Genomic DNA, 23,437 nt, shown 5'->3' with positions numbered 1-23,437 from the left:
ATTCCTTCCATTATAAACTCCCCAACCACCCAAACCCACTAGTTTCTAACCTTGCTTCCTCTTCCATTCCTGATAATCCTCCAAGTTGCCTAAAAAGAAGATGGCTTACTGGATGTATCATTATGTAAATTAAAAAAAAAATATTTTTTTTTAATTTTACAACAAACTAAAAACCAACTTCTTAGGATTATCTAGAAAAAATAAAGTTGGAAGCCTAATTTTAAGCAAAATTAATATTTGTGTTACCAAATATCATTTTCTTATAATAATTACAAATTTATTACTATATTTCAATTTACTCACTTATTTGTATGATTAAGGACATGACAGCTTTGCTCGGTTCGAAACGTTGTGGGTTCGATTCCCACCTGGGGCAGTTGAACATTTATTTTTCAGTGGTCCCGAAGAATGAATCTTGACTATCCCACCTTGGTTAGCATGCGGCAGCAACCTAGGTGCTGCCAGGGGTTGGCAAAAAGGACCAATAGGCCCACTTGCCGGACTTATTCCTCCCACCAAATACCAGCATCAGTATTAGTATTTCTATGATTTAAAACATTAAAATTGAACTAGAATTTTTTAAGAATGAAAAAAAGTTGTTGAAAATTCCACCACAGTAATCATTTTAAATAAAAATTCTTCAAAAGTCATACTGTAATTTTTGCAATAATTATTATTATTATTAAAAAATTAATAAGAATTTCAAACCCTGTTCAATATTAATCAATAAGAATGTGATAAAACGTAATACAAACGTGATAAAAGATAAATTTTGAAACTTAATATTCATACATATAATATATAATGAATATAAACAAATTTTTTAAAATTTAAAAATAATTATACTCCTTGTAACAGATAAATTGTAGAATGCTATTAAAACAGATAAAACATATCAAGTATATTTCTGAGGCTTTAAGAAAAAAAGAAAGTATTATCTAACCAGGACGAAATTGGTTGAGCAATCGGTTAAGAAAAAAAATTCAATACTTATATTAAGAAGTGCCCAATCTAGGGATCAGACTTATTGATAGTGGCATTAAGGAAAGTTAAAGATTTACACTCCAAAGTTTACTGTTTTATTAAGAACCAACTAAATCCTTATCGAAAGCAAGAAGTTGAGAGCCTGGTTCTTCTTGCATTAAGTTCCCATTCTATAGCCTCGAGATTTTTCAACATGAAAATAAAACAATTTAATATTTTAAATGTTGTTAAATAAGAGTTTAAAGTTATGAAAAATGTTGGTATTTGTATAGATACCGAGCCACACTGGTATGCTTGGTAATGAGATGGTAGGTAAAGCAGCAACTAAGCCTTACAGTCTGGAAGATGTGAAATGTTCCAATTTCTTACATAAAAGTTCATCATCCAATTTCTTAAATAAAACAAAAAAATGGACCTTCATGGCTTGACAAAACTATCAAATTCCTCTTGTAAATAATCCTCAATATTCCTTGTCATTAAAGTAATTATTTTTTTATTCTTTTGAGTTAAACTTCAATCCAATCATAAGTTAATATTACAGAAATTTTTTGTCCTCTTAGAGAACTTTTATGGAAAAATTGGCATGAATAAGCTAAAAATAGTGAAACCAACAGTCGAAAAGTGGGCTTCATGTTCCACAATGTTAAGGAGAGAAGAATTAATGATTACTAGGCTCTGGCTCGGACATTGCCACCTTACCCTCGGCAATCTGATGGCAAAGAAATCTGTATCAAAGTGCCAGGACTGCCAAACAGTTTTAACTATAAGAAATAATATTGATAAGTAACCCAAATACATGTAAGAAATGGTTAAGTGCGAGAGTGCATAGGCACTAAATAACAATCAAAACAACCTTTTTAAATTTATCGAATTCTAAAAAAATGATAGGAATTTACAAATTAATAAAATCTTTTTTTTTTAATCTAAGTTTAAAATAAATGGCAACTGAGTGATGATGGCCACACATTTTTCACTCTATAAATCAAAATAATTAAAAGCTAACAACTTTTTTCTAATTGCAGTAGGATAAATTTTAAAACTTTTTTTTAAATTAATTAATTGCATTTTTGATCCAATGGATTTTAATGCTTTGTCATTTTTTTTTTATTTACCTACTATTTTCATAAATTAAAAATTTATTCTAGTAGTTATAAATTAATTCTATGTGTATTTGAAATATGCTTTAATCTTCCAATTTCTTACATGTAAGTTCAATATTCAATTTCTTAAATACAAAAATTTGATCTTAATTGTTCAAGCAATCAAATTCCTCAAGTAAATAATTCTTAAAATTTAAAATCTTAAACATTCTTTCTTACTCAAGTAATATGTGCTATTAACACCAAGTAATCTGTACTATTAACAATAAGTAATATGTCCTATTAACACCAAGTAATATGTGTTATTAACACCATTATGTGCTATTAACACCAAGTAATATGTGCTATTAACACCAAGTAATATGTGCTATTAACACCAATGGCCCTGGTCGTTATTGGACATAACCAATGGTTCGAATCCATTCCAATTTTTTGGTAGACTTCTTGATACTGACCTTACCAGAATTAAGTTATCTGGTTGTCTCACACAATACCACCTTTAAAGATGATACTTTTAAACTATAAGGGACTACAATCAAAATGTATTAATTGATAAATTATTTATAACATAGTAGAAGCGAAGTATAATTGTAACATGATTAATAATTTTTCATTTCGAGATTGGCCATACAAAACTCCCAAGGTTTAAATATTGAGAAATAAGCAGCCACTAGGATAAACAACACAAGTATAAAACAGCCAACATTTCAGCCTAGAGTTTCACTAACTTTTTAATTGAAATAATACAATATTATAAAATACAAGGACCATACTTCGATTGAATCTATTCTTGTTGTTTTGGTTATAGATCAAAAAATATCCATTATAAGAAACAAAACCTAATAAGCTATTTCTCCTCATTGTTATTTTCTATTTATATAATCAATTATTTTGCCAACCATTATTAACAAAACTGTTTGAGTTTTATTTATCTCTATGGTAGAAGAAGGATGGTATCTAAGATGTGAGAAATTACTGGTATAGTATTAGTTTGATTCATTCATTATTCACAATTGATATTACAGATAATGGAGAGTTATTTTCCATGTATTAGTGCCATTGCTCAGGTTATATTAATTTAAATGTGAAGGGAAACATGTTAGTGTGTTTCGAGTCAAATTAATCATTTTTATAAGTTTTTTAAAGGTATAACAGTTCTGCACAGTAAAAAACACAAAATCTCAACAGACCTATTATATTTTCTATTCTGAAGTAATAATTTTTCATTTTATTTTTTCAGGAACACAACAAATATAATTATTATTTTCAACAAATAAATAAATATGTCAAAATACAAAATAAAGTGGATAAATCATCAAGACATCCTCGAATGGAAAGAAGTTGCTGAGGAAAAACAAAAATTTTACTGCGCATACCTTGGTAAATCAAAATGGGAGATATATGATGTTTCTGATTTACGATATTTGAAACTTAAAATTGGTTATTCATTATTTGGTCCACCTCTAAATTTACAAGAAAAAGATGTCGAAAGAGCTTATAGAGATCCTAACTATAAAACTAAAATTGATAATATAATGTCTGCCATAAAAAACAACAGAGATAATTCGGTATTATATGTTAGTTTCATCTACTTTATTGCAGTCATAGAGAATAAATACAGTGAATTTCCAGTCATCAGGGTACTCAAGAAGAGAGAGGAAGGGGAGGACATCTGTTTATTTATAGATACGCACGGATATAGTTATAAAAGTTGGGAAAAATTCTTATACACCAACATCATGCCAAAATGTATCTACTGCTATCCAAGGAACGGCTTTTACACTTGCAATGAACTTGGCCAAGTGGAGCTCGACTATGGTTACTCCCCACAAAATTACTCTATTATCTCCAAAGGAATTGGTGTGATGTCTGCAGTTGGTAGTGCAGTTACTGGCGTCCTTCCTGGAGGAAGATCAGAGTCAAAGGCCATAGTAGCTGAGTCAGTAGTGAAGGGAGTCGTTGGAACTGCTAGGAATTGTTGGATCACGGTCGCATCGGTTGAGAACTGTTCGTCATTGTATGCCATTCATTCAACCCGTGCAATCACAGCTAGTCTTGAAGAGTCAGTTCCTATCATTCCTTTTCTTGCCAAGACTCTAGAGAAGGGACCGATCCGGCCCAATTGGTTCGCGGTCCTAAACACGATTCCTCAAATACTCAGGCATACACACAGAATAACTTACACGCATATCGCCCAATTATTTATGCCAATATTGTTTTTTTGCCACACTGTTGTTTCTTATGATACTTGCAAGCAAATTCTGAAGGAAACATTTAATGATATTAATAACAACACAAAAATTGATGTCAGCTGTAGACCAATGTATTTTTTGAGCGAGATGAAGAACAAAATAATACAAAAAAGTGTTAGTGAAATGATCCTTCGAATTAAAAGAATCGATGATCTAGCTGATCTCTACGAGGAAATATTTGATAAGAATGAATTGCTTGATGAAAATGGAAATTTTTCTATTGAAAATTTATTAGGACTTTTAAAAGTGGCTTCAAAAGAAAATAACAGTCCAATGCATAGAATGGCAAGTTATTGTTTTTTTCTAGAAGAAGTTGCCAAGAATTGCAGAAATTGTAATGAAAAAATCAAACAGGCTAAGAGGTACACGCATGGCATTGATGAACTATCTGATTTAGAAACTTCGATACAGGAATATAAAGAAATACAGTCACTTGCAAAACCGGAATGTTTAGCAAAACAAGGAACCTCAGAGGTGTTTCTTGAGTATGTTGAAGATGGCCTCCAACCTCTGGATTATTACAAAAGGTTTGTGAATGAAAGAATAAATGAAATAAAACCTCAACAATTTTATCCCGATTCCTCTGAAAAGAATGTCTTAAGTTGGATATTTGTTCTCCCCGAAGAGAAGTATGAGGTAAAAATGATAAAAATTAGTGTACTCAAAATTGCGGATGAGACAACATGTGTAAAAGTATTTTATTATTGAAATATCTGGCCCTAATCTAATTTTTGATGAAATTTGCTACTTCATTTTATAATAAGTGAATTTTTAATATATTTGATCAAAGTGTACTTAATACGTTAGTTTTGTTATTCTTTTATATTGTTGATTGATACATATTTTCAAATATCTGAGGCAAGGTTTTTATTATTAGAACAATTTTAATGTCTATTATTAACAATAAAATTTTTATAATGAATCAGTTTATTCATTGAGTAGGGCTACAGAAATAAACATGGAAGTTACTAGTGACTGGAGAACTAAAAAAATGTCTGGGGAAACTAACCATGTCCATGCTTTGCTTGAATAGTGGCACATCTAATAAAAAAATAAAAATTCTGGTTTTACATTGAAATGGACTTCCTGTAAAGATATTTCTCTATATATTATAAATACAAAGTTTTCTTTCTCTGCAGTGGTTCTCCTATAGGCCGTCCTAAAGCCAGAAGGGTTTTCAAAAAGTAACCACAGTTTAAGGTACAATCTATAGAATATGTCAAATACAAAATAAAATAATTTTTTTTTTGCGAGATATCCAAATATTCAAGGAAAGCATCATCCTGTATTGCTGTGACTTGTGTATCGAATAACTAACTTTTAATAATGTTTTAGTATACCTGTTAACATATGAATGGCAATGACAAGATAAATAGATGGATTCCAAATTTTCATATTAAGTGGTTGCATACCTTCTAAAAGAGGCTTATGGTACTCAGAGGCAGCCAGAGCTTCATTCTTAACCTTTTTCAGTAACCACTACAACTTATCAAACATGATATTATTAAACTGTCAAATTATTAGAAGTGATAAAAAAGTTTGGTTATTGAAAATTGAAAGGTAGTTGAATTACTGAGGAACTAAAATGTTTTTGGAGGAATAACTATGAATACCATCGGTCTACAACCAAGTTAAATTCATTATTTCAAGATATGGTTATTAATAACATATTAATAGGTATAGGTATTGTAATAACATATTCACACATATATATAGGTAAAGCAATAACATATTGTAAATATGTTGCTTCTTTGTTGTAATAGTGGTACATCTGATAAAAAAAAAAGGTATATTTTATTTTGTGTTTGATGAATGCTGTAGACTGTAACTTATACTGGAGTTACTTTGGGCGTCTATAGGATGACTCTTGTAGAGAAAGTAACTCAAGCCTATGGCACTATCTTTGGAATATGTCCAATTCAAAATATAAAAACTTTTTTTTTGTTAGATGTATCACTATTAAAACAATGCAGTGATGTGTATAATATCAACAGTATGATTCCTTTATGTTTAATACTTAATAGTAGTTCTTGTTGTTAAATTTTTTTCATACTTTTTTGTGATTATTAATTTAAAACTTTAAAATTACTGACTTGGTCAGTTTTAAGAGTATGTCAATTTTATGTTAAGATATGACAAAGGCCAAGGTTCAGAAAGTATCAGATAGTTAATTCTTGTCAAATTTCATTGTACCTGCAACAAATCAAGAGCAGAAAAACACATATGCAGGCATATTTAATTAAACCAAACTAAAAATTATTTTGAAAATGATTTCAAGGTGAATAAACATATCTAAATGTATTTTCGATTAGGACAAAATGAAATTACAATTTGTATGCCTACACAAAATTACGATAACAGTAGGCAATTGATGGATTCTATTTTATTACAACAGGCATTAATAACATTTGTTCTTCCTCAGGCTTTATTTAATTTTACCCTTTAGGGCTATTCTATATGGTATAAATTAAGAGCTATTCAATCACTTGGGTCATTTTCGCTCTATTACAAATTGAAAAAATTAAATACTGTAAAAATCAAATTAATAACAATATTCTAATAAAAAAATAATCTAAGAAATTAAGCTTCAAATACTATGCTCAAATTTATCTGTCAATTAAATAAGCAGATCAATTTTAAGTTCATCAGGATCAGCCTTTACTTTAATTAATCCTATTACAATTATTATAACCTATTTGGCAGTGAATCCAAATGGCTACCATTTTTAAAGGAATATTCAACATGGCTTATGAACACTAAGCATGAAAAGATTTAAATTGGCCCAATTTGCCCATCATGCCTGGAGCCTAATTATACCATACTAGCAGACAGATAGGTCTGTTATAGATAATGTATGTCCCAAAGAAAGCATGTCCCTCATCTGAAAATTGTTTTTTAATTTGGAATAATTTTTTTTTTTAATCATAGTAAAGATTTAAGAATATAGAGTCTACATTTACCATTGACCATTGATATCTTTAAAATGGAAAAGTGTGAGATTTTAATTAGTTAAAAACTGATAAAAAGTTTAAGAAATTTGAAATTACATTTTCTAATGCGTCAAAAAATGGAAAGTGTGGGATATACAACAGGTTAAAACTAACAGAATTTTGTTTAATTTAACATTTTGTAATTTTACGAAGTTTTGTATCATTTTAGGTTCAAAGAATAAGGAGCAGCCATAAAAGAAGGCTTTTAACTGATTGAAAGGTCTGACACTATGTAGTGGTTTACGATTACAGATTTAATCAGTATACTTATACTCCCATCAAAAACTTTAACTCAAGAATTTAATTCATTTAATAATTCATATAATAATTCAGAGGATAAATTTATGGTTGATTATTAAAGAAAATATGAGTTATGAACTTTTTACTAGGGCTCCACTGTACTGTGGAATTAGGAGAAAGTAGGAAGGTTTCATATTCATCTGTCTTGATCTGGGAAAAAATATGGAACTTAAAAACTTTCCAACAATGTCAATATCTCATTTAACTATAATCTATAAATGAGTTATATACTTCAAAGATATCCACTAAGACAATGGAAAACAGAAACAGTAATTATCACTTTCCATAACAAATGGTGATGCTATCAGAGAACATGAAAATCTGTGTCATATGTTAACATCCACTTTTAAGACTAGAGTAAGGAACCCTATAAAGTAAGTAATGCTTGAAATGTATTTACTATTATTTTTACATAATCCAAAACTCTATTTTTTCATTTATTTACTTTTTCTTTGAAATAAAACGCTTTGTCTTTATTCCACACATAATAATTTAAATGAAAAAAAGTTGAAAATAATAAATATCACAAATACTTAAAGTATGTAATATTTTAGAACAAAAGAGGAAGCTGTCACTCGCTGTCCTTGGGAGATAGTATGAAATATCAAAATAGTTAAAAAGAAGTTGCTCACAATGATAATGATTATAAAACTAAAAATTAATATTCTGAACCCATAAACTATACAGTAATGTCAGATTGTAATACCTTTAGGTATAGAAAAAAAGGTTGTAGGAAGAAAGTCCTGTTGGCAGTCAAGGTACAAAAATAGTTGAAAACTTTTTGTAAACAATTGATTACAAAATATTTTAATTTTTAGGTTCAGAAATTTATTAGAAAAATATCTGAACCAAAATTATTTTTGTACCTTTCTTGACCGCTACCCAAATCATCTTTCTACAATCTATCTCAATGATCTTCCAATATAAAAAAAATTAATAATATTGTACATCTAAAATCCAAAGAGTTAGGTAATCAGTTATTCAAAATTAATTTATAAAAAATTAGTATTTTATTCAATAATTTCACTAAATAAACTAAAGTTCATTGAACAAATAATAAGAATAACCAAGGGCCACATACTCTACAAATCATCTTGTAAGTTTTATTGGATGTTCATTGTAAGCCAACATTTTATTAATATTGATATTTAACTTTTCAATTACCATTTAATACAGACATTCTGTTTTGTTTTTTCCCTTCTTGTAAATTTGTGAATATCTTAAAATTTTAAATTAAAAGAGAAAATCATATTACTAATTAGCTAGGATAATAAGTCCTATTACTTTTAACATATAATACAAATCAATATATGAGCCAAATATAATTAACTCATACTCATAAAAAGTCTTATTCTGTAAAGACTATATTTTATATATTTTTTTATTTTTTTAATTCAAAATGATATATTTATGATTTTCAGTTCACACATATTGCACTAGTATTCTGAAGCAATACAACTGAAATTCAATTTTATTTAAAAGAGCACATTTGAATCACTCTTAATGAAGTAATGGGAATAGTTTTAAGATAGCTAGAATGACAAAACCAGACTAAATACTGAACACTTTTGTCCTTTTAAGTACCGTAAATCTATTCCTGTTACATTAGGAAGAGTGATAAAAAGTAGGCAGATAAGTCGTTTTTGAGTTGTGTCTTTTCTAGAAATTCTAGAGCAGTATATAAACTTAGAAGAAATGTTTGCCAATATTTTATAATTATTTTTGCAAATGAGAAAAATAGGTCAAATAGTGAGATTATGATGCTTTTAAAAATTATATCTATTGGGATAAATGGTACTTTGTAAAATTTTTCGACTAAAAACAAATATAAATTAAACTTCACTTAATTATTATTCAGTCACAAAACAGTCCAATTACACGATACAGCTACACGAGAAAAATAATCTATTCATTTATCACAAGTTTAACTTATTTTACATAAATATTTAATCTTTACCTTAAAATTCAACAAAGTTTATAAAATTTCTATTCAACATAGTTCACATATTTAACATTATAAGTATGAGCATTGTTAGAAAATGTTAAATTGGTTTTATATCTATCAGCACCAGCCCTAGCCAGTTTATCAGCCATTTCATTTCCACGAATACCTCGATGACCTTTAACATAAATCCACTCTACCACTTCTATATCTTGAATAGCATTGTCCAATTTGATCAGTTCATCTTTGTTTTTGACAGGACCTCCAGTAGCAAGTTTCCAATCATTTTTCTTCCATTTGTGAATCCATTGGGTTATACAATTTATAACAAATTTTGAATCTGTTTTAATGCTCAGTTTACGAACACCAGCCAAACCAGCTTGAGTTATTGCAACTCGGGCCGCTTGTATCTCTGCATTATTGTTAGTTGCTGGTCCTTGAACTGGGGCCGATACATTCAAAGGATGATCATCATTGAACCAGACACCGATACCAGCTTTAGCTCCAGTTTTACCATTTTGAGAACAAGCTCCATCTGTATAAACAACCACAAAACCATCGTCATTAGTGACAAGATCTTTTGGGCCATGATTAACCTTGATTTTCTTAGAGGGAGGTTCATTTATGGTGTCCACATTTATTTCAGAGGGATTCATACGAGCAATAAGTTTTTCCAATTTAGTGTTAGTTTCAGTAATGAATTTGTTGAGCCTCTCTTCAATATTTCGTATTCTGGTCATTAGTGTAAAAACATCATCTTTTGGGGAGATTTTTTCAAGTTTAATCAATTCAGGTTTGTTAACATTTTCTTTTGAAACTTGTAGCATAGGATCAACATTACTGCTATAATGACCAAATTTAGAATGTTCTTTAATAAATGCTTCAGCATCTTCAAAAGTCGCAAATTTTTTGAACTTGGCTTTTGGGTAATTAACAACTTGTAATTTACACTCATCATAAGTATCGAAAATACCTACTTTTCGCCCTACAGCAACAGCATACTTCGGCATTCTGGATTCTTTCAGAATAAGCTTAATGTAGCAAATAGCAATACTCCTCAAGGATAAAGTTAAGAAGATCATAAATTGGCAAATACGAAAAAAAAAATTCGATTGGACCCGTGTGGTTACTTAAAAAACTAACTGATTATTTAAAGCTGTCAATAACTACATGAAAAGTTTATAACCTTATAATAACAATTAAATAACCTTCTAAGATAAGAAGTAGTTAGGAAAGAGACCAAAGAAATAGGTAAAACTGGAAAAGCAAATCCAATCTCTCATAGTCAATGTTGAATTATTTTGGAACGATGCATGGTTAATAACTAAAATAGTTTTTCAGCTAAAGAACCGTAAAATGTAGACTTGTAAGCAGCCATTTAAGAAAAAGTCGACCAAGTACTTGGTTTCGTATATCATCTTCATCATTTTGTTGCCCTCTTAAAATTCTTTTTCTATAAATTATTAACATTCCTTTTTCGAAATTAAGGAGTTATTTGAGAATAAAATATACGGGACGAGGAAATTAATTTTTCCAGGAGTAAGTGAAAGTGTTAAAAATTTATAAAATGTCTACTAGACCATGTCTATGCTGATCCTCAACTTCGAGCTTAATCGGATAAGCCGTTTACAAATGGTGATATAAAGCATTGATAAAACATCGAAACACGCAGGCTACTAGATTATGGCGGATTTTTTCCTGCCACCGTCTTCCGCGGGCTGGTACTCACGAAGTTGTTAATGACCTACGGCGAATCAAGTTTGTCTTATAGCAAAAGGTTTTTTTTTGTTTTATCAGCTCTCGTTTTAGTGGCTTACTTTATGCTTCTGCACTGTACTAATTCTGCGTCAATCATTTTCTTTCAATTTAACTATGTGTTCATATCTGAAGATTTCTACCAAAGTCTATGTCAAGTTCAATTATTCTCTTTACCTACATAATTATACACTACTCTTCATCCTATTTTTCATCTTTTATGAACCAAATTAGACTAAACATTCATAGACATTGGAACAATAAACCCATAAATACTAAGTATAATTCGTTCTATTTTCTGTATTTTATCTTATCTCTCATAATTTCAATTGCTTATCTTTCATTGAACTCTTATAACAAAAATTACCTTAAATGTTACGAATTTGTTTTCCAATCCTTTGTGTTTGATTGAAGGTTTATTGCAACCGCGATTATTATTCTTATCTCCCTATAGACGTTAGGCCACAGTATGTCGAGGAAAATACGTTTGCATATACGTAAGGGAACGTAGTCGATGGAAAACTGAACTATATCAACACCATTCTACCACTTCCTTTGTTTTCATTTCCTCTATCAATTTAAAACTTATTCTACCTTTGGTGGGAAAGAAGCAAAAATAAATATTTAATTACAAAAAGAGGATAACCACATCACCAAAAAAGGATAAATAGGTAATGCGATTGCAAAACTGTAATAATGTAATGTTCATTGTAGTGAGTTAATAGGTCACATTAGAATCTCATGTCTGTTGCGGCGCCGGTTCAATGCTGGTCTAGGCTGGCGGGTTGACTTTTATTTCGATTCTCTCTCTTGTTATAACTTTGCTAACCTAAAGGATAACCTCCATTACGCTGGACCTAACCGAGTAAGGGGCCAACAAAAAAGAAATATAATAAGTACATTTCTATTATAATAATGAGATATGGAAGAATTGAATAGTTGGGCCGAACAAGGGTACATGTTACTTCTTTTTTTCAAAATTCCGCATACAATGTGAAGTACATCTTTAAGATTTCCTGTATCATATTGGCATTTAAAGGAGTTGGGAATGAAGCATTTTTGTAGAGTAATGTCATAGAGGAAATCTTATACACGAATTTGGCGCTATAAAAGAAATTTTAAAAAAAATGTAACATGTACCTAACTTGCTCAGCACACCTATTCAATTATATATTTCAAGCAAAGTAGTAAATTTCCTATGTACAGTTTTCAAGAGATCCATCCCCGTATCAATGTATCCCTTTTAGAGACCCCTTAGTAGAAAATAAAATTTAAAAAAATGGCCCTTGGTCAGTCTGCCACAATTATCTCTTGAATAGGTGGGCCAATTTAGTTGTTTTTCTTTTGTTTTGTCAGATATCGACCTCTGATGCCTGTGTACCAAATTGGGCATACTGTGGGCTATAGCCAGAAGGGCTTAAATGATTTTAGTGAAACTTGCTTAAAGTCTTCTACTTAATGCCCTGAACTCTTTACTTATAAAGCAAATCTTCGAGGAAATGCAGGAAAAAAGTTATGAAGAACTGAAAACATCATTTTCACATAACTCAAAAAGTATGCATTTTATAGTAAACTATATGTATGTAAATTTGAAAGATGTATATTAAAATTTTTATCCTTGCTTTTTTCCTCAGTTTTCCTTGAAAACCCATTTGATTTGTTATTAATTTTTCAAATATCTATCAGAACATTCAAGATGCTCAATATCAATAATGATTTGTCAGCCCAACAATATAAACTTTAAAAAATAAATAAGTAAAAGTAAAATCTTTATCGGACCAATATTAATGAAGAAATGCAACAAGGAATGGTCTGTATTTCTGTATTGGTCTTAGCAGTTAAGTCATGCGAGTGGACACACCACATATTTTCACTACTTAGTTACTTCATTTAAATTTGAAAATCAATGAATTTTAATCAAAAAATTACCTAACACTTTTAATTAATTAAGATGATTTTAAAGAAACTTAGATCTACACCTACATTGGATCTGCTACAATGAATCACAATCAATGAATTTTGTTTGTTTTCAGTCTGAATTGAACTGAAAATAATTGATACAGGCATGCATAAGATCACATGTTTATGTTGCCTTTTTTTTTTTTATTTCGGATCAGGCAGAGTCCAAAACAGAAGTAGGCTTATACACTAAAACAACATAGGAAATCAATACCTCTAAAGGGTAGCCACTAGGTATAATGGCGGAAGGACAATATTTTATTATACCTCAGGTTGATTGGAGGAGGTTGATCCTACAGTTAACCAAATTATGCTAATCAGAGTGGGAAGGTTGAATTTTCATTCCATAGGACAGCAACAAGATGAAAGTTAACCTGTCGATGCTGGAATCAAACTAGTACTGCTGAAGACTCGAGGTTATTAAGGCGACATATCAGCACACTTCGCTACAGTATCCTCAGGGTCCTCGCTGACTATCAAATATACCGATTCCTAATTGAGGAAGGTGTTTTTATTGTGAGGAACGATACATACCTTAGCTTGGACATAGATACTCAATGCCCAACTAGTGTTGCACTGTAGACTATTGAGCAAGTCCAGCACTGAATTCGAGGGCTTCAGAGCAATGAGGAACCTATGCTAACACTAAGGAGGAGTTTCCTTAGTTGATGAGTAAGGAGAATTCTTCAATGCTGAAGGTGTTTAGTTAAGGGTGAAAGACAGCAGTAGGCCCAGCTCTCTACAACATTGTTAACCTGAAAGAGGATCAGTAGTTCTGGGAAAACTGTTGGAAGATGCAAGACTATCAGAAAACTAAAACTCAAGAGCGAGCTGTTTGTATAGCTCACAATATGTTGCACTCTGTCTAAATTGCAGTACTGTGTTGCACAAGTGTCCATATTATAACCACTCGTAAAGCATATGCTTTGTTGATATAGTTTTAAGAAATTAAAAAATAATACTTAGATTGTTGAACATAAATGTATTTTATTTTACACAGATGGTCGATCTTATGTAAATTGAGAAGATGAACAAGTTTTCTTAATTGTTCTTTAGACCGACAAACAGAGCATCTCCTGCATTAAATATATTTTGTTGATGATATCTGATCAACTAAACTGTATGTTATGGAAAAAATATGTTGAAGGCATCCAGTCAACTGAACTGTATGTTAATGATATATTTTGTTGGAAGTATGTTACCTAGCCAACTGTAATATATATTATGGATGAAATAATCAGTAAAAATTTAATTACGAATATTTCTAAAATCTATTCTTCCCCAATAAACTCTTCTTAATATCCTATAATGGCAATATAGATATATTTTATACATTCCAATCCTTAACCTCGAGATTCCTTCACCTACACTTTGTCTTAAAATAATAGAAGCCAACTAAGTAATTTTTTCAACTAACTCAAAGATGAGAGGCCATTCCTACAACAATACAATATAGTTTATTATAACACTTGCTTAAATACCAATTGCAATTTATGCATGTGTATGTAATTAATAAAAGGAAGATAGTCGGGTAAAAAAAAAAAGCAATTCAAGTACTAGAAAAACTGTTTATTATGAGCAAACACTTTGCAGGGCTTCATAAGTACTACAACGAGATACTAACAACTAAAAATATAGTTAACAGTGTAAGAGAATAAGATGGTATAAACTGTTAACATTATTTTTAGATGTTTGTATCTTTTATGAGCCCTGTTGAAACCTTGAAAAGTGGGACGAAATGTTAACTCCTAATAAAAGTTTTGTAAAGTTTGAGTTGTTTTTTTACCGCACCTGCGCCTTTCCATCTTCCATTTATAAATTATATACATAATTGCGTATCACGCAACAGATCCCAAGAGTTGGCAAATTTAATAGAGAATAAAACAAGTCCTATTTCTTAGGACTTTATTTTCTATATAGAACATTAAATATATTTTTCTATAGTTTTTATTTTTGTTTGATAATAAATCTTTTAGTGGTATAAAATCTCAGAATGTAACATTAATGAATTTAAAAATTCTTTAATTGAAGAAATTCAATGATAACCTAGTGGTACATTTTAATACTTTAAAATAGTAATATATTCAAAACGAAACACACCTTATGATTATGTTGGATGAATCTAATACTCTGAGAAAACATTTCTATCAACCCTTAGCTTGGCAAGTTACTGTGTATGATACCCCAACTTTAGAATTGTTCTCCAGTTCTGGGATAAATATTTTTGTTTCCATTTTTTCACCAACAAGGGAATTTATTTGAAAAGTGCATTGGAAGCATTGTTTGACCCAGGTACCTCTCCTGACTGTGTGTGTAACTGATACCATCTTTGAGTCCCTACGCAGTGAAAACTTAAGTTTCATTATACTGTTCCAGTGACTTAATAGGGACTATTTCTGTTTTAGTTTTATTATTTACAATTTATTTTAATTTATGATACTGAAGCCAGATAAATATAAATATAGTTATAATTAATATAAATAAAAATATATGTGGGTTTAATGTGGTTCAGGTTTTCTCTTAACTATTCTTACCAAGTTAAGGGTTAACATTAGTAAAATAACCATATAATTGAGGTTATATTGTTTAAATTTGAAATATTATTAATACTATGTCTGTTCCAACAACTGCTTCTGACTGTCTGAAGCTGCATAGTACGGGTTTCGGGAGGGGAAAATCCGTACTACCTATGTACTGTACAGTTTCGGAAAGTCAGAAGCAGTTGTCTGAACAGAACTAATATAAAAAAATAATTTGTAGGAAATAAATATTAATATATGATATACAAAATGAAAAAAATATCTATTTACAAATTAATACAATATTAATTAATATTACTACATTCCTTTCTCTAAAATGAACTGTTGAGCATAGTACCAATAGTCACCACGAAGAACTACTCGGCATCCAACTTCATCTACTCTTACCCCAACATCATGTTTAACTATATCTTCAATATACTTTTTCAAATCAGTACTGAACAGCCATATATCTCCCAACACATGCCGGATAGTTGTTCTTTTGTTAATACCTCTTTGACATATCCTAAGATAAACTGGTACCATATGGTTTCTAGAGCGTCTTACATAATACGGACCATTCGCAGCATCAACTAAAAATAGATTGTTAATGAAACAATTCTTGTTAAACCAACATGTTGATGATTTAGGTAAAGAAAATTATTTTCTGGAATAACAAAATAGGTATAAATTTTGAAACAATGTTACAATAATATAATTAATCCTTAATAAATAAATGATTCTTAATAGTGATAATTTTTTCTTTATCATAACCATAATAAATTAACCAATCAATACAAAATGTATAAAAAGAGCATTCTTGACTTTAGTATTAAGTATCAAAAGAAAGAATTATCTCAGACTACTTATACATACATAATCATGTCCGATCATCTCTAAAAATGACAACTGAGTTGTCATCTTTGTTTCAGTCAGACAGCCCTGCAAAGTGGGGCGCAACATTGGTTAACAATAAATAGTTTTCTTCTACTATTTTGATGCCTTTACTGACTGCTACTACTTAGCCGACTATCTTCCAACAATGTACTTCATATGGTCAACTATCTTCTTAAAATATTAATCATTTAGTTTACTTGACCACTTCAATGTGAATTTTAATATCAATCGTAATTTACAGATGACAGATAAACAGGTACAATTGTTTATTTGAATCTTATTTTCTCAAACTAATGTTTTACTTTCTTTTCTTGAAGTTAGATTATAGTTCTGTCTTCAATGTAAGCAATCTAAATTCAGCTCTACTAGATAGCAATTTCGAATTTAAGTTAACAGTTTAACATATTTCAACTTGTAATATAATTAAACAGTGTTATTTCACCATCAATAAACAGGTATTGGGATCCAGAAAAGAAGAAACAAGAACCTGAATACACATATTGTTTAGCTAGTTTAACACATTGACTGGTAACAAAGGGATAACTTGTAGTTTTCATTATTACATACTATGCTAACTAGGAGTTTTTTCTTTTTTTTTTTTTACTTTCCTATAAGAGTGTGACGAAATCTATCTTTCTCATTAAATTATTCTTTATTAAGGATATTTTTGATTTAATGACATTTCAGAAACATTGCCCTGTCTTGAGGTATGATTAGAATTATAATCTTCATGTATATCCTAATACTGAAATTAGTGTATTAATTACTTTGTGTTATATCACATCCACTTGGAAACAAATTTTGTCTTTTATCTATTCGAAAACTTGCATTTAAAATATTTTTTTAATCAGTTAAAATGAAATGTGAATCTTCTCTACCTCACAGTCAACATAATACAGACAATGTCCTCAAAATTTCATTAAACCTAATATATTCTTAATAAGAAATTAATTAATAAAGAAAATGAATTTCACAATATCCTAATAATTAGAAAAAAAATTCAGTCATTAATATCTAATTTAAGGTTTATAGTATATATCATAAAAGATAAATAATTTCATCATAGCTGCACAGATATGGCAAGAGATAGATTAAACAACATAATAGATTAAACAACACAAGATAACTTGCAGTTGGGAGTTAATTATTGAGTTAAATGTCTAAATGATAAACTTACTGCTTGGGGGTTTCCAGCCTGATGGGAAGTTATCTTTAGGAATTGGATCAGGTATATATTTACCAGGTAATAATCTACTGACATATTTCCATTCTTTAGGGTCTTTGCTCACATTAAAATCAACCTTATCCTCTGGATTATACAATTTGGAGCCAACAAAACTGGAATACTGGCGACCAATCTTGAAAATTATTCAACAAATAAATAACAAGATGTATAAATTAACAAAAATAAATTGATCTTCTAAATTGATCTATTACTTGTTGAAAGGAGATCACTTCCCAGACACGTTTGTCTTTTAGACAAAGTGAAGAAAGCGTGCGTCTAAACGATATCATTTTCTTTTTAATTAAAACTATTAGCAATCATCCAATAAAAAGTTTTTCATTAGTAAGCCATGGCCAAGATAATGTTACAAGCACGGTTAGGTTATCAGCAATAAACAAAGAGGAAAATTCCGGGATCAAGGAAAATTAACAAAGATTTCTCTTTACCAATCAGCAACATATTCTACGTCACTCGCAGAAACGTTCTCGATGTTATTTTCAATTGCAGTCATTAAATTTTTATAACTTTTTTTTATATGTTACTTACTTAACAAAATACTTGCTTAACAGACTAACAAAGTATTTTCTATACTGTATAGCGTACAGTAATGATTTAAATTTGTTTTTTTAACAATTACGACATTACATGGTAAAAGGGATATAAGCTTATAGAAAAAGGGAGTCACTTATAGTTGAATTTCTAATAGAAGTAGTGTATTGTGCCCACAAAAATTTTACTACTTTGCAAAGGCTCAAAGGAAAGAATAAATAGTGGAATAAAAACTGAATATCATATCTTATGTGAGATTAATAGTATTAGATAAATTATTTCATAAGAATAATTACTACATATTTCAAGCTGTGTCTGTAAAAATTAATTTTTATATAAATCCTAAACAAACAATACTATCATCCAACTAAGTACTTACTCAAAAAGAACAGATGACATCTATTTAAGTTTGAACTCCATTTAGCTACTGAAAATTTTGAATTTAAGCCAATAAACTGCTGGAAACAATCTTAAGCACTGTATCAATCCTTACTAAAACTTCCATGAGGTATTTAATCGTTTGAAGAATACATATATTGTATCTGTGTGCTTATACAAAAGACTGCAGTTAAGTACATATTGAGATAACGTTTGTAACATTTCCGTTTGTCTATTTCCAAAAATAGCTTAAGTTTTAGTTACAATAGGGTGCTTCGAAAACTTACCAATGAATACAGTAGTTGGGTTTAAGTACTTAATATTGCCATAAACAGTACTATAGTCCAATATTAGTACCTCACTCTCAATTTTAGAAGGTATAATTTTTTAGGCTATTGTAACTTAAACCTAAACAAACCCACTAAAGATTGAAACTTCAACAGATTGAACTAAATCTTTGAACTGCGATAAACTAAATGATTTTATTAATACTTCGAGCGAAACGTAAATTTATACCGGTAGTAAAAAGTTTCATCATCAGTAACCTATGTAGCGATTTCATAAGTTTCAATTTTATTTTTTAATAAGGGGACTTAAGATTCTAAGCGAGGAATTATATAAATCTTGAAGTGAACGAATACTTAGCATGCAGAGACAGATTATTGAAACACGTTTATCCTTAAAGGCTGAAATGTGGATGTCTTTTTTTTTTTCTTTCACGGAAAGCTATAAATGATCTAATCCAAGGTTAGGAGATCTAGTAGTTTTTTCTCAGTGTCACAGGGAGACTACCACTCTCCATTGTTTATAATGAGGCTCCTCAGTAAAACCATGCAAATGTAGAAATCGTGTCCTTATAACTTTTTAAATAATAACGTTGTCAATACATTATAAGCATTGACAATAAAACATCTCATTGCAATAAATATAAATAAATCTAGTGTGCTCACTCATACGACTTTTCTTACTTCAAAGTTATGTTCGTTGTCTTTCCTAATATTGACCCAAAAGGTTTTTGTCTTTTACTTTAGCTTATCTTTTTATTGAGTATCTGGAGTCTTTCGGGAGATGTATAGTTTTAGCTTTATTCTAGATAGTGAACCAATTTCCATGGGGACGATGGAAAAATATTTATACTATAATATTAAATGTCTTGTAGTACATTCACTCGACTTTCCGAATCACTTTGGTTGAATAGTCAAACATTTTCATTGTTTGTTTTGTCTTCCCTAATGTTGGTCCGTTTGAGATCATGGTTGTAGGGGAGGGGGAAGAGCTAGCCCGGCAAGTAGGCCTCTTGGTACTTTGTTCTTTATTAAGTATTTGTACATATACTATCTTCAGATCGTTTTGTAGGCCTGACGGAAACTGGTTTTCTTCGAATGTGTCCTATTGCGAAGAAACTACCTCGGATCTTCAATATCCGGTCCTACAGGTATCTCACTGAGGCATACAAGGTGTAGGGGTTTCATACTTCTGAAATTGCTGAAGTATGCTTAGACACCACACGCAATCAAAGGTTGAGGATATGTCAAATAGGTAAGGCAACATACCTCTCTCCTACATCATAGCGTATTCTCTATAAGGGATTTTACGGCCTCTTTACCTTTATTGATACCATATTTCCTCAGATTGTTCGATTTTTATTTGACTGGCCTAAGACTCATGACCACCAGGTTCTTTAGTAACTTGCTCTTTACAGGGAGGAGAAAGATTGGTCTATTTGGTTTGACAATTGGAGAATTAAAAGAAAATTAAAATTAAAATTAGGTTTAAGTTACTTTATTATATCCTGACCAATATAGTGTTCTGCATTATGAGAAAGGAGATTAAATATACTATAAAATAGCATCTATCGCATAACCCTTGCTAAATTTGCGAAGCAGAAGTCAAAACTAGCCATTCTTGATTTTTGAACCCAAGATAAAATAAAAAACTAAAATCTGTACTGCTACAACCCATGAAGGGTTAAAGGTAGTACTTTGTATGGAAATACTGTTACTAGACCAACGGTTGTGCAAGGAGGTGATTTTATGAGAATCACGCTCGACCGCCAGATATTTACCCAACTAAGGGTGCCCAATTTATGAGGCTGGGTGGACTCCGGGAAGGCTCCAGAATCCACAGGGTTGACTACAGCCCTATATCATTTTTTTTTAAGTCTATATCAATAGAAAAACTATGCTAGATTTTATGAAAATCTGAGATGGTAAGGTTGAGAAGGATGGAGTGGCCAGGCACATTGTTTATAGTGAGAAAAAATAGTCCGTTAAGCAGGTTGTCCGGACTAGTGCCGTAGTACTGCTCAGTTTATTCGGTCACTCTAGTGAGAGAGCCAATAGGGTAAGTATGGGTCCACTGGGCCCTTCATCTCTGTGATCCTTAAATTAATACAAATCAAAAATGAATTGAGAAGTGAGATTGCTCCAAGAAAGATAGAAACTGAAAAGTTCACTTTTAAGAAGTAATGAATGATTTTTCTAATAAAAATCAAGAAAGATATCGCTGTATCTTTATTCTATAAAGAATTTTAATTTTTGATTCACTTTAATGTATCTTATCACACCTTATCAACATTTTTTTTAAATCAGGACGAAGAATTTTTTTGAGATTCTCATCGCAAGCAGCAAGTTACTGCTTGTTAAAGTGCAACTACATTAATACATGCTGGACTTCAAGCTCACTTCACCATCCATAGTTTAATTATCTCCCCATTCGAATGAAGCTCTTTGTGTTAAGCAATATTGTGAACAAACATGTAAAGCAGGTTCTGAAGTGTTTAACGCTTTGTAAACTATGTTTGTTCCTTCCTCAGCCATTTCACAGACTCCACTGCTTTCATTTTACATCCTTCCCTTTGTTTTGTTTCGTGGCATCGTATTAGATCTTGCTTAATTACTACGTATGTAGTTATATAACACAATGAACACGTTATATTGCCAAACAAATATTTGTTAATCCATTGCTAATCAAATACGGAATTGTTTGTTTTTCGCTGAGCTCATGGTTTCACTTATGTGGGAAATTAAAGATAAGCAAATATCATTTCAGTACTTTTTTTCTTTACTTTCTTGGTGGCCCACAGAAAAACTTTGTAGGTCATTATTTTTGCCCATGGCTAGGTTAAGTTGTAGTGTTGCCAATGAAACCACAAAAAAAAAAAAAATAATAACAATGTAATAAAGTTATTATTAAAATGCACTATTCAATTACTGTTTCATCAACATATTATAGCATATTTTTGTAGGGCAGTGTTTTCAAAAGCCTGTTTATATTATAACTTATATGTACGTAAATTTTATTATGAATGAATTTTCTTTTTTGTTCATTATTGCATTGTTTATGTACTAAAGAAGGGAGAAAAAAATTAGAGATCATTCATCACTGTGTGTAATTCATAAAAGGAAGTTGGTCCGGGTTCGGTGAATGTAACTGAAATATAAAATAATCAACGTTTTGCACCAGGTTGCAGGGCTTACAGAAAGAGGGAAAGCCAAATAATAAATGTGTTTTTGGCTTTCCTTCACTCTGTAAGCCGAGCAACGTGGGACGAAATGTTCACTATAAATAGTTTACAATTTATTTGAGTAATCTTGACCGCACCCGGACCATCTTCCTTTCATTTATTTAAAACACCTTTCTTTTTACGGAGGAGGGGAAGGTTCCCAGCTTTTCGAAAATTGTAGTAAACAAAAGTCCAAAGTATGGGAAACACTGTTGTTTGAAATGGAATTATAAAGCTTTCGTTAAGGTGCTTCTACTCATTTGCCAAACAATTGCAAATTCGCGCATGTGTAAGCTTGTGGATGGGTTGTTTTGATTGACTGGGACAAGTTGGCCTGAATTTATGGCTTGACCCTTCGGGTGACGATTTTTGGCCACAAATCAATGAGTGCTTGTGCTGCTTCCACACGTTTGTTTTCAGTTTGCATTGTTTTAGTACTGCCAAAAGATGAATATTTGTGCTTTCCGTGTTTTAATCAACTGAAGAATTTCCTCAACTTTGGTTTCCATTATTAACTCTTGTTTAAGATTTTATATTTAAAAATTTTATCGATTCGGTGTAAATATATTGTCTCAAATCTCGTTAGTTAACTTCAGCAGTTTATTTCTGGTTTAACATAGTAGAAATATATATTTATGAACATATTATATGTCTAGGTAATTAAATTAAAAAGTTTCTGATGAAAAGTCTAGAACGAAGGTTGAATTTATAGGCTACATACAGGTTTATATCTTATCTATATGAATTTTTATCATCATGCAACCTGCATTGCTGTTTGGTTTTTTTTTATTTTTTTTTTTATTTTGTTCCACTTTATAATGGATGTAGAATAAATCGAGTGAAAAAAAAAAAAATCAAAAACAGTGTTGTGGAATTTAGGGAGCAATTTTAGTAATTTTAGTTAGGCCAAACATCAAATCCATCAGTTTTTCTTCGGGAGCACCCACAAACCTCTCTCTTACTTTTTCCTAAACCCTTTTCGCACTTTTTTCACCTCTAATCAACGGTCACTGACCGTTAAAATAATAATAGAGAGTACCTGTTTGTTTTGTTTTTTCCAAGCTGCATCTTCTTCAGTCGGC

At 30.5% G+C, this 23,437-nt stretch overlaps 3 protein-coding genes across 5 annotated transcripts in view; 1 reads left to right on the top strand and 2 right to left on the bottom strand.

Moving 5' to 3' along the window:
* LOC106678019 (uncharacterized) overlaps positions 1-5,258 on the top strand; it is a 20,788-nt gene extending 15,530 nt beyond the window's left edge. For all 3 annotated transcript variants that reach the window (XM_024361504.2, XM_067044949.1, XM_014416291.3), the window contains exon 2: positions 3,325-5,258. In XM_024361504.2, coding sequence (XP_024217272.1) covers positions 3,368-5,044 — 1,677 coding nt within the window. In that variant the 5' untranslated portion in view covers positions 3,325-3,367 and the 3' untranslated portion in view covers positions 5,045-5,258. The remainder of the gene's footprint in view (positions 1-3,324) is intronic.
* A 3,457-nt stretch (positions 5,259-8,715) lies between these two features.
* On the bottom strand, positions 8,716-10,744 carry LOC106678015 (ribonuclease H1). Its single transcript, XM_014416280.2, has one exon. The coding sequence runs from the start codon at positions 10,648-10,650 to the stop codon at positions 9,613-9,615; it is 1,038 nt and encodes a 345-aa protein (XP_014271766.1). The 5' UTR covers positions 10,651-10,744; the 3' UTR covers positions 8,716-9,612.
* A 5,321-nt stretch (positions 10,745-16,065) lies between these two features.
* On the bottom strand, positions 16,066-18,359 carry mRpL49 (mitochondrial ribosomal protein L49). The gene is made up of 3 exons (XM_014416299.3): positions 18,136-18,359; positions 17,876-18,056; positions 16,066-16,394 (listed from the first exon to the last, which is right to left on the bottom strand). Exons 1-3 carry the CDS (start codon positions 18,211-18,213, stop codon positions 16,120-16,122), a joined length of 534 nt encoding a protein of 177 aa, XP_014271785.1. The 5' UTR covers positions 18,214-18,359; the 3' UTR covers positions 16,066-16,119.
* Between the last annotated feature and the right edge of the window lie 5,078 nt (positions 18,360-23,437).

This window comes from Halyomorpha halys, unplaced genomic scaffold, assembly GCF_000696795.3.
Source record: "Halyomorpha halys isolate HHAL.00 unplaced genomic scaffold, Hhal_1.1 Scaffold119.1, whole genome shotgun sequence".
NCBI classification, from domain to species: domain Eukaryota; kingdom Metazoa; phylum Arthropoda; class Insecta; order Hemiptera; family Pentatomidae; genus Halyomorpha; species Halyomorpha halys.
Note: the sequence above shows the minus strand (reverse complement) of the source record. Positions and strands in the feature narration are given on the sequence as shown.

Bases quoted from the DNA above. Each gene is read 5' to 3' on its own strand.
- LOC106678015 (XM_014416280.2), bottom strand. From the start codon at position 10,650: ATGATCTTCTTAACTTTATCCTTGAGGAGTATTGCTATTTGCTACATT.
- mRpL49 (XM_014416299.3), bottom strand. From the start codon at position 18,213: ATGATATCGTTTAGACGCACGCTTTCTTCACTTTGTCTAAAAGACAAA. The intron at 18,057-18,135 runs GTAATAGATCAA...ATAATTTTCAAG, and splicing joins AAGTGATCTCCTTTCAACAA to ATTGGTCGCCAGTATTCCAG. The intron at 16,395-17,875 runs GTAAGTTTATCA...ATCTATTTTTAG, and splicing joins AGGCTGGAAACCCCCAAGCA to TTGATGCTGCGAATGGTCCG.